The sequence below is a fragment of the Nematolebias whitei genome, chromosome 8 (genome assembly GCF_014905685.2).
Source record: "Nematolebias whitei isolate Nwh7 chromosome 8, NemWhi1, whole genome shotgun sequence".
Lineage (NCBI taxonomy): Eukaryota > Metazoa > Chordata > Actinopteri > Cyprinodontiformes > Rivulidae > Nematolebias > Nematolebias whitei.
In genome coordinates, this window is record NC_056505.1 from 27,721,375 (window position 1) to 27,733,805 (window position 12,431).

At 40.7% G+C, this 12,431-nt stretch overlaps 1 protein-coding gene across 1 annotated transcript in view; it reads right to left on the reverse strand.

The window, feature by feature from the left end:
* The window catches only part of LOC119414019 (tetratricopeptide repeat protein 28), a 125,449-nt gene that overhangs the window by 35,666 nt on the left and 77,352 nt on the right, over nucleotides 1–12,431 (reverse strand). Inside the window, exon 4 of the mRNA XM_037681129.1 lies at nucleotides 9,891–10,021. Coding sequence (XP_037537057.1) covers nucleotides 9,891–10,021 — 131 coding nt within the window. The remainder of the gene's footprint in view (nucleotides 1–9,890; nucleotides 10,022–12,431) is intronic.

The following is a 12,431-nucleotide window of genomic DNA, read 5'->3' on the forward strand; positions in this document are numbered from 1 at the left end:
ATAGATAGATAGATAGATAGATAGATAGATAGATAGATAGATAGATAGATAGATAGATAGATAGATAGATAGATAGATAGATAGATAGATAGATAGATAGATAGATAGATAGATAGATAGATAGATAGATAGATAGATAGATAGATAGATAGATAGATAGATAGATAGATAGATAGAATAAGAGTACACCTGTTGTTTTTACTTTAAAACACAAAGACACCAATCATTCACAAATTATCTCATACATCAAACATTATCTACTCATCCATTCAATGATGTGTGTGTTGCTTACATTTGTCTTATTTTAAGTGAGCAATGTCAAGGAGTACTAAAAAAAAACTTATACACTTCAACCATCAATTTTGCTACATGTTTTAAGTGCTAAAGTGATGCAGTGTCTCAATTAAAAGAAAAAAGTTTTTGTGCATAATTGAGAAAGAAAATACGTATTATTTTAAACTCGGAACAAAAGTAGTTTTTAGTTTACTTTGTCTTTACATATTCAGTTAGCAATTTGCTAATTCTAATTGCTCATCAGAAACCTTGCTATAGCAACATGTCTTCATGTCATTTAGGAGGTAAAATTTTAAAAGAGAAGAGTCAACCTTGTTTGTATTTTAACGAAATATCTCATGAGTCACAGGGCAGATTTGAATAAAACTTTCTCCAACAATATGACATGAAAGGTAGAGGGGATCTGCATTTCTTCAAGGTCTGCTAGGCTTTTAGTTTTGGGAATTTTTGGATATTTTTTGGTTCTTACCAAGTTATTGACAACTTTGGCTATCTGGGCAACATGTAGTAAGCCTTTAGCCATGTGCATAAATCAATAATCATTTCTTTGCTTGTACAAGGTAATCAAGGCCAGTGATTCAGTGAGTTTGGCTGGGCCACTGCCTGCAGAAGAATGTTGGTCTACATCACTAGCTCTGCCTGACCTCTGACCTCAAGTCCTAATCACCAATTAACATGCAGTCTTTTCTGCATATTGACGTAAGGCAAATGGTATCAGATTGGAATGCATACTAAACAGGTTGTAAACAAACAGCCTACAACGATAAACGCCCAGAGGATGTTATATAAAATGTAAATGTGCAAAAATCTCGATGCAAGCTGGTACGCTGGATATGAGCATTTGTGAAGAGTGTTGCCTCAGATTGCTAGCCTTTTCCTTGTCAATATAATGTTATTTTAGCACAGAGCTGTTGACATGATTCATGAGTCCGAGGAGGTGATGTGGTTTTCATGGGCTGGCCAGATGAAATCCCCTCAGTCCACTAATATAAGTTTCTGTGTTGTGCTTTTACTAGAACTAAGGAGTCATTTCACACTGCTGGACTAGAAATGGTTCTTTCTGTAGCTAAATCAACCCTGCCTACCCTTCCCCAACCTTTGTCACTGTAGACACTGTAACAGAATGTGCATAATTTTACACACACACATGCACACCCCCTCCACACACCCCTCCACACAAACACACACACACACATACACCTGATAAACACAAGCACACATTAATGTTTTGTTTCCTCTCCTTTTTCCCCTCCCTTTTCATTCCTTTCCCTCATAACAGCCTCCAGTGGACCTTCCTTTCTCCTTCTGCTCTCATCTTTTTTACAAGTACCTCTCTTTACTTCTCCTTCATTAAAATGGACTTCCTAAAGCCTCCATTCGTCTTGCTGACAGCTCCACTATCGATCGGGCTGGAGAAAGGGATGCAGTTCCACAGCTTTAAATGGCTTCTCTGGTCAGCCTTGTTGAGGACTGGGCTGGACTAAGACCAGAGGAGAGGAGGAGCAGGGAGTGCCAGGTTTAACTGGGAGGTCGGCCCCAAGTCTGGACCCTGATGAATTTCTGGCCAGCAGTGAATAACACTTAGATTCTCCCTCTGGCAGAGATCAGATTTTGCATGAGAATGCCTCACCATCTCTGTAATAAAGATTAAACTGGTGTTATCAGATAATGAATTAATCACACAGACCTAAACAACACATTAACCACTCTCTGCGGAGCACTTGCAAGCTCTCCAGAAAATGAGCACAACAGTGAGACCACTTAAAATATTGGTGGGAGTGTTTCAGGGGCTACCATCAACAGGCAATTCACTTTAATCAGAGCCGTATGAACTAATGTTCCACTAATGTTCCACTGAACAACACCTTTAATCGGACTCCCTCCATTATCTTTTACATATTATCTAGAGAAAATGAGTTGGCATGTTCCTGCTCACCATTTGACATCAAATCCTTCTGCCAAGATAACTTATTGAAAATTTGATTTCCATCGTGATTAGAATAGGTGGCCTTAGTACCCTATGGCGCAATGAAAACTCAGAACCACAATTCTCTGGTGAGACACATCTTAGTGTTGCTGACATCTATAATCTTACACTGCTTCACAACATTGTATTAGAAGGCACAGGAATGTCATGTGACCATGTCACTATTTATTCTTTCAATTTATCCCTCTGAATTGCTATTGGCTGAGACATCAAGGGAGAAAAAGACAGACAATGTGTAATGTTCAAGACAAATGGAGCTATGTTGCAAATAGGAACAGGTAAATCTACACAAGCCACTGCAGTGTTTAAAGGGCTTGATAAAGTAGCATTAGCAGCAAGGCTTGTAGTGCTTGTGTATTGATGCTTAAAATCAGTAAATCAAACAGTTCATGCACCATTCTGTTTCAAAGAGTAAATTTATAAAACCATAATGGTAAATAATAATTCAAAAGTGGATTGTCCCTGATTTCTATTAGGGCAGTTCTCCTAACAAAATATAAAATATAAAATGAATAAAAAGGCTGACATTTCTAAATTAGAGAAAAATAAATAAGCTGGAGTGTAGGCAGAGGTGTGGGGAGAAGAGGAAAATGGGAGAAAAAGAAAGAAGTGGATGCAGAATGGTGGAGAGAAGGAGAAATAGAGTATGGGGTGCTGAGGAAGGAGAGAAGGAAGAGGAAGCAGAGAGCAGTAGTCGATATAACGGCAGTCGTTCATCTCTCTGACAGCCCTCCAAATGCTCCGCTGGGGGAGACACAAAGTTGCGTCACTTCCAATGCAGCAAATGCACAGTGTAAGCACATATGTTTACATACATGCACATACGGTAACAAGGGGGGATGTTTGTTTATCAGCTTTTGATATTGGTGTGTAAAAGCACAAAGAGGCAACATTACACTTTAAGCACAAATCTCAGCAGCAGTTAGAATAACAAATTGCACTGAAGAGCATGTTTTACAACCCTGAATTATTGTGTAAAAATGTGCTATGTATCTGTTTGCACAGGCAAATGATCCAAGACAAACATGCACATGAATGGGACATGACACATTCACGTGACTCTGGAATATGGGAACACAGATGTGTGCGCCCATCATTAAACACACACACATATATGGGAGAAACACACAAAATACACAAACCTCCTTCCCTAGTTCTGGTCATGGCCCATTGGCTGACGCCTGCCGTCCATCTTTCATGATTCATGGCTAAGCGAGCTGCTGTGGAGCAGTTCTAAACCAGTGGGCCAAGGAGAGCCTGTGTGTCATTAAAGCACAGCAGGCTGGACATGCTGTTGGAGCTGCAGCACTATGGCCAGTTCTGTGCCTCAGTCTGGCACAACAGGAGGTGAGGACACAGGTACTAATGTGGCAGTTCTGCTGTTGGTGATTTTGCAAGAGAAGTAAAAACAAACACCTGAGTGACCTCCCAAACCATGTCTCTTTAAAAAGTGTGATGTGGTGATAATGAGGCAGGTCTCTTCATTTAGTTGGATGCCTATATCTTTTATAAGCCCCGCCCAATATTTCAGCAAAATTAACATCTCTAATCATCAAAACACTTTTTTAATTCACCAAATTGGGGGAGATAAAAAAGACACACCATCACCACCTCTTCCCCACCCTCTATGATCATGACCCCAAGATATACATCATAGGCACACATCTATATGTCCACTAATGACTCGTTAATGATCTGCTCCTCTGCTCCAGTGCTGACCAATGTTGACAAACCCTAACTCCAGTTTGCCATCCCAGTAGCTATGTTTACATGGACATAAGTAAGCGGATTAAACAGCAGTTTGGAATAAAAATGTGTCATGTAAACGCCCCATTTGGGTTATTTTTTGTTTATTCAGCGCGATCTGAAAGAATTTGTGATCAGAACGGAACAGGTGGTTTACGCCAATTCATAACCTGAACGGTGTCTGTGTAAACGCTTAATTTGTTCATTTTTTCCGACCGTGAAAAACTGACCTGACTGTGCATGTGCAACCTATGTCATTTCCACCTGGCTTGAGTGACTTGAGCTGATGAGTCTGAGAGCTAAAGGACGAGCCTCCAAATAAGAGGTGATGTAGAGGGGCTGTGTGGGTGTTCCTCTTGTCAGAGTGGTGGTTCCCTCCTCAATAAGGGAGACGGGATGGTGTGTTACAATTATAGTGGCATCCCTCTCCTTAGCTGTGGAACACTTTATCAGCTCTTTACACTCACTAGGGTCCTCTAGGCATCATAGGAGTTTGTCCACCAAGTTTACATGTGTTTTGTGGACTTGGAAAAATCATTCAAACATGTTCCTAAAGGCACACTGGGGGTGCTCCAAGAGTATGGGATTATTGGCTATTGGCTCCCATCGATGTGGGAGTTGGACTCTGCCAGGGCAGCCCATTGTTACCAATTCTGTTCATAACTTTCATTGACAGAATTTCTCGATGCAGCCAGGGGGCAGAGGGAATGTGGTTTGATGGCCTCAAGATCTCATCTTTGCTATTTTGCTACTTTCAGATAATGTGGTCCTGTTGGCATCATCGTACCATAATAACATAGTCCATGCTCAATAATCCAGGTATACAATCCAACATTTTTCAGTCAGGTCATATGGAGAGTTTTTTTTTTTTTTTTGTGCTGAAACGTTTCGCCTTGGGTCCGGAAGGCTTCATCAGTCAAGGAAACACACAACAAAACTGATTCTTCCCCCAACAGCTTACTCCAAAGTGGAACAAACCAGCTCTGCTTGTGATAAGATGGTCTCTTTGCTATGCCCCCTCCTCCATTGCCAGCCCTCTTCCTTGTTGACAGTCTTGTCAAACTGGTTGAAAACAACAAAGTCCATGCTCAATAATCCAGGTATACGATCCAACATTTTTCAGTCAGGTCATCTGGACAGTTTCTTTTTTTTTTTTGTGCTGAAACGTTTTGCCTTCGGTCTGGAAGGCTTAATCAGTCAAGGAAACAGACTGACTGACTGACTTGTTCAGAGTGCAGCATCTGAATGACTGAAGACTCTGTGCAGGTCCATTTTGGTGAAGAGAGAGCTGAGTTGAGTTGCAAGGCAAAGCTCTTTGTTTACCGGTGGGTTTATGCTCCTATTTTCACCTATGGCCACAAACTCAGGGTAGTGACCAAAAGAACAAGAATGAGGATACAAGCAGTCAAAATTAGTTTTCTCCGAAGGGTAGCTATATTTTCCTTAGAGACTGGGAGAAAATTTTATTTATCCTGGAAAGACTTGGAGTACAGTCACTGCTCCTCCACATTGAGAGGAGCCAGTTGAGGTGGTTTGAGCATCTGGTAAGGATGCCCCTTGGGCGCCTCCCTAGGGAGGCACTCTGGGCATGTCCCTCTGTGTAGAGACCCCAAGGAAAACCCATGGATGGATGGATGGCATTTTTTTCTGCACATTTGGTAAAAGGGATGAAAATTTAAAATGAACAGGAAGATAGTACATAAGTTACTGGCACTAAGAAGGCAAAGTAAAACTGCAAAGCCAATTGAAAAATAGCTTTTGAATCATGTTTAACTTAGCCTTGATTTGTGATTTCCATTGGGGTCGGGGGAGTCAGTATCGGAGAATCTTTTTGACATCACACAAGAGGAAATTATAGAGTACACCCCTGCCAACCTACTTCAATTTTCCAAAATACTCACAATTCAAATTAGGGGTTACTTCTTACTACTTAAACCTACTATTTGAGAAGAAAATGTCAGACAGAATGAGAAGGAAATAACACATACATATATATATACTGTATATACATATATATATATATAAATAAGAGCACACACAGAAAAGACCTAGTTAAACAGCTTTGTCTCACAATTGCAGTCAGATCCTATGTAAAATTGGCTATTGGCAGGCTTTAGATAAAGCTAGGTGAGAAAACTGGGAAAAAAAAAAAAAGTTGGGAAAGACTTCTTAGTTCCTAGGAAGCCAGACAACTAGGTTTATGTTCTAGGTTCAGATTTAAAGAGTTGCAAATCTGAAAAAAAAAAATTCCCAGTCAGCCAGCAGAAGAAAAACACTAACTTCATGTTAGTCCATGACCTCACTGGTTTGGACCGCAGATCCCAGTCCCAGCCTTGGATGACAGAGCACTCTCGCTTTGAGCTTCACCGCGGCTTGGCCTTCTTCTTCTGTTTGGTTTTCTTTCTTTCTTTTTCTCCCTCCCCATTGTTCTCTGTTCTTCATAGTGTCCTAGTTAGATTCATAACAATCCATTAGTGTCACAAAGTCCTCCGGTCAGCTAAAAGGGCCCGACTCTATGCCTGCATTGTGCCATAAAAAGAAATGACACAGAGCTTTCCACTTATTACAAGACAAATCACAATTACCTCCAAGCTTTACTGATGACCTATGTTCTGTACAGCTGTGTGATTTATAGAGAACGCTCATTTAGGATCCCTGTTTTGTGTCTAACTCTGATTCTCAGTCACAGATAGGCCAGTGCAGTTTAGACTAGCAGGTTTTGTGGTGAACCAAGGTTTCGAGTAACATTAATACTTTGTACTTGTCTTTAGGCATGCTGCAGTATCACTATTAAAATACTTACACAGCAAGCTAAGAAAAACATCTTTAAGTCTTTGTTTAAACCTTGTATGATCATCTGGCTACTTGACTTATCTGACTTCACTTTAATGATGTCACTGCACACCCAGATGTGAGCAATTAACTTGATGAGTACAGAACTACAAATCTGTAGGCATAACAACATCCTTGTTGCAATAAAATGAGCTTGTCTTAAAACCTTAACGTACCCCTTTTTTTTAGATTTTGGAGAAAAAAATGACAAAAGTAAACAATTCTTAATTTTACATTTGTCTTTAAAATCTTAACAATAACCAAATTACAAGTCATATGTATTGTCATATCAAAGATAGAACCTTTTAATATTCTACGGATTTCAGAAACACATCCTATATATTTTTTGTTATTGCAATGTATTCACATTTTAAAGATTCAATTCACAAAGAACTAAAGGGCTACGATCTCCCTCTTCCCATCAGACAAGCCCCTTCACTGTCCAGTTTTAAAACTCTTTTAAAAACACATTTTTACTCCCTGGCTTTTAGCACAGACTGAATTTTGCTCTGCACTGTTTATTTTTATTTTTATTGATCTTAATGTTTTAACAACTGTTTGATGTGTTTAAATGTTCTTGATTTTATATGTACAGAACTTTGTGGCAGCTGTGGTTGTTTTAAAGGGCTTTATAAATAAATTATTATTATTATTATTATTATTACTAGGGCTGAACAATTAATTGCATTTGCAATAATATCGCAATATGAGATTTTGTAATCGCAAAGGCTGCAATTCGGCTGATCTGGTTATGTCACTTGCGAGACAGCAGAGCGGAGCAAAGCAGAGCAGGGAGCAGGAGAAGTCAACACTGCGCTTTAACCGGTTGCACAATGGCGTCAGGCTCGACAGAAGCTGATACATCTGAAAGTTTGGGACCAAAAGGGGCAGAATGTCCATTGTTTGGAATTATTTTGGCTATACAAAAGAAGACACTGCACAACGACATGTATTGTGCAGAACCTGCCTTGCTGCTGTTGCTACCTCTCAAGGTAAGACCACAAATCTTTATCAACACTTAAAAAGTCAATTATGATAGTTGCATGACTAGAAAGCCAACAACTAGTGTCTCAACTTAAAGTTAGCAAAGTACCAGCTGACAGGGATCACTGACCAAACTGTTCGAAGGTGTAACTCATATGAACATAATTCGAAATGGCACATGGAAATAACTCGAGCAATAACGGAGTTCATAGCGAAAGACATGATGCCCATTAATATAGTGACCAAGCCTGGGTTATGGCTTTGTTAAACACAATAGATAAGCAGTACAGAATGCCCTCGCGCACACGTTTTAGCCAAGTTGCTATCCTGGAACTATACAAAAAAATGCAGAAACAGAGTTGCAGTGGAGATGAAAACAGTGGAGGTTTTTTTGCAACTGAAACAGATTTATTGCTTGGGTTCGATGAAAAATACATGAGAAGAAGACATTAAAAAATTATCACAAATTAAATTGCAATCACAATACTGATGTAAAAAAAATTGCAATTATAATGTTTTCCAAAATCGTTCAGCCCTAAGGGCTATATATCAAGAGTCTGCACTGTCTTCTCAGCGCTTACAGGCTGCACATTGGAAATCCAGTCAGCAACAACATCCTGTCGCAGGGCCCCTAGGAAGTGACCTCAGACCTTCAGAAAGGCCAGATAAAAAGTCCACATCAGAAACAAACAGAAAAAAAAGGCTCTTCGTAATGAGCTATGCACCAGGCTCCAGTGTGTTCTGAAGGAGACCAGGTGGCGTGACACACATATGACTCTGATTAGGGGCCCTTCAACTGAACAAGAGAAAAGAAAAGAAAGTAGGGTGGGCTGTCAGGAGCCAATCAGACGGTTTTGTGTGTGATGCAACCATTTGTGGTGTTTAGCGATCTCAGCTATCTATGCTAAGAAATACTACTATACTCATGAATGGCCAATTTGCTTTTTAGGTATGGGGCTGCAAGTGAGGTATTGTTTTAAAATGAGAAGCAACATGTGAGCAGCATCAACCTCAGTAGCTAATATGGTGAAACACTGCTCTACAGTGTCCTAAAAGTCCATTACAGGTGGAAAAGTCTGCATAATGAAGGAATTAGTAGGCATAGAGTATGAGTTTACACTCACATATACATACAAGTCTCAGTTATTTGGGATGCTGACTGCTGCTAAAGCACCAACATAGCTCAGAACAAACATTAAGACCCTCCCACACATGCCTATCACTAACCAAATAGTTGTACTTTTACTCTTTGGGAGTTAAAAAATGTCAAGGGCGCCTCTGCCCTCATTCCTCAACAGCTAGTTTCATCTTGGCACATTGTGCTGCATTTGACTGGACTGTTTAAATGTCTCCTGCTATCAGGGAACACAAACAAGCGGGCCTGCCAGCCTGGTGAGGAGGATAAGGAAGGGGAAACAGAGGCCATTCTTCTCCTTGTGTGACGGGAATTGTGTTGGAACAAGCACCTGTCACCCCACAACAATGACCACAAAGGTTGGCCAGAAAGATGGTCAGAAGTGGGACACAGAAAGGAGCAAAAGAGGGCACCGGTGTTTAAAAACTGGATCAGACAGACCAACTAATGATTTTTTTTTTTTTTTATTCCAACCAACCAAATCTCTGCATTTTACATTCAGAAAAATATATGCATTATTACTTATTCATGAACCAGATAAACATCTGTTTAACATCTGCATTAACATTTTGAACCATTAAAACAGCCTCTAAAGCTCTTCTATTGTATTTTGCTTGAACTACCTCATTTCTCCTCCTCACCCATCACCTCTGCCTATTTTCAGCACCAATTTCACACTCATTTTTTTTAAGCAATAAAGAATGGAAGCATCTCTGTGTCCTTAATACTTCCCCTTCACATGTCCTCTAAACAGAAAGCACAGAGGAATTTCTGGGATCTGCACAATCCTACACGTTCGACATGACAAAAGACTCAGAGGTATAAAGAAGAGCTTACAACCTGGATTCATTGTTCTCTGCAGTGATGGTTGCCTAGCTTTACCTATTTTAAGTCTGCTGTGACTCTACTTACCTCTCTGTCCTTTAACTTCATGGCCAGAACCAGCTGGTTGCGGTGGTTAGTCAATGCTTCACGGTAGTTCCCCTTGGAGAAGAATGCAGAGCCCAGATTCCCATGAGCACGGCATTCCCCCGTTTGGTCACCTGAAGACAAAAAAACAAAACAAGAAACATGAGATTAAAATGACAAGTAGTAACAAATGGCAGGGTTATTGCATGAACCACCTGCTGTTTGATTCATTTGACCTCATAGTCACTGGTACCTTGATGTGGTGAACCACCTCTATGCCACATGCAAGTCACCACAACCGTAAAAGGCAAAATGGTCATTCTAAGTTCTCCACAGTAAAGTGGCTCCTATGACAGCTGCTGGTGTTGATCTCGGTTTTCCAGAGGGCGAGAGGGGAAAAGCCTTATTTCTGCCTGACAGAGAGGCCTCACAGTCATGGCCAAAGTAAAGCTTAAGTCTCTGTGCTCCACCTGAGAACCTTCTTATCTCCAGCTGCTCTGCCCACTCATGTGTCAAATGTGTGGGGGTGAGAAGAGTGGAGCCAGTCTGTGCTGCGCTCTGTTTTCATTTTTCCCCCTATCTCACACGTCTGAGTTTTTCTTTCCTTACTGTTTCTCTGGTAAAAGGTCACTCCTTGTCTGAAGAAGATAGATTTAGGTAGCCTTTAATGTCTGAGCTGGAAGTTTGAATGGCAAAAAATATGATACAAATAAATGATTTTAGGGGAAAAAAAATACCAACGCAGTTGACCTTAGTATTAAAAACTATGCTAAAAGTCTTCAAATGCACAAGAAGAAGATAGATAAAAATAAAAACACTGCAGCAAAGCTGTTACTCAATGGCATATGCCTCAGGAATGGAGAAGAAGTGTGCTGGTGCCCATTTTTAAGAACAAGGGTGACGTAAAGAGTTGTAGCAACTACAGGGGAATTAAGTTGATAAGCCACATGATGAAGATCTGGGAGAGAGTTGTAGAAGCAAGACTTAGATGAGAGGTGACTATCTGTGAGCAGCAGTATGGTTTCATGCCAAGAAAGAGCACCAGAGATGCCATCTTTGCGTTGAGAATGCTGATGGAGAAGTGCAGAGAGGGTCAGAAAGAACTCCATTGCGTCTTTGTGGATTTATAAAAAGCATATGACAGAGTGCCGAGGGAAGAGGTGTGGTATTGCATGAGGAAACCTGGAGTGGCAGAAAAGTATGTTAGACTGGTACAGGACATGTATGAGGACAGCAGGACAGTGGTGAGATGTGCTGTAGGAGTGACAGATAGCTTCAAGGTGGAAGTGGGAGTGCATCAAGGATCGGGTCTGAGCCCCTTCTTGTTTGCTCTGGTGATGCACAGACTAACTAACAGATGAGGTCAGGAAAGAATCCCCATGGACGATGATGTTTGCAGATGACATTGTGATCTGTGGTGAGAACAGGGAACAGGTGGACGAGAACTTGGAGAGGTGGAGGTATGCACTTGAAAGAAGAGGAATGAAAGTCAGCCGTAGTAAGACAGAGTACATGTGTGTGAATGAGAGGGAGGCCGGTGGAACAGTGAGGCTACAAGGAGCAGAGGCCACAAAGGTGCAGGACTTCAAGTACTTGGGGTCCACTGTCCACAAAAATGGGGAATGTGGAAAAGAAGTGAAAAAGAGAGTCCAGGCAGGATGGAGTGGATGGAGAAAAGTTTCAGGAGTGATTTATGACAAAAAGGTGTCAGCAAAGGTCAAAGGAAAAGTTTACAAGACAGTGGTGAGACTAGCTATACTGTATGGTCTGGAGACAGTGCCATTGACAAAAAGACAGGAGAAACAATTGGAAGTGGTAGAAATGAAGAGGCTAAGGTTCTCCTTCGGAGTGACAAGGATGGATAAGATTAGGAATGAGATCATCAGGGGTACAGCACAGGTTGAACAACTGGGAGATAAAGTTAGGGAGGTCAGACTGAGATGGTTTGGCAATATCAAGAGGAGAGACAGTGGGTATATTGGTAGAAGGAAGTTAGAAATGCAGCTGCCAGGAAAAAGACAAAGAGGAGATATATGGATGCAGTTAGAGAGGACATGGAGGTAGTTGGAGTGAGGACAGAGGATGCAGAGGACAGAGTGAGGTGGAGGAGGATGACTCGCTGTGGAGACCTCTGAAGAGGGAAAAGCCAAAAGAAGAGGACGCAAAGCTAGTTACTATATAAGGCAGTTCTTAGGCTCTGTGATGATTGGGGCTAAATGCCAGTATTAGCTTGGTAGCTGCTAATGCATATTTTAAAATATCGGTATGCAAAAATTTTTACCATTAGCAATAAAAAACGTGTATTTTATTGTATGTGTATTTTTCAGCTAACAGAAATATCAAAATTAAAGGAGGCACAAATACAAATTTGTTCTGACAATAAGGGGATAATTAATTGAAACTACGTGTTATTCTGTAATGAATAGAACTATCAAAGAAAAACAAAAAAGGTTGAATCATGTCATCTGGACTTCGTTTTTTTTGTTAAAAAGAAACGTTTCGCCCCTCATCCAAGAGGCTTCGTCAGTCTGAGGCCTAGCCATC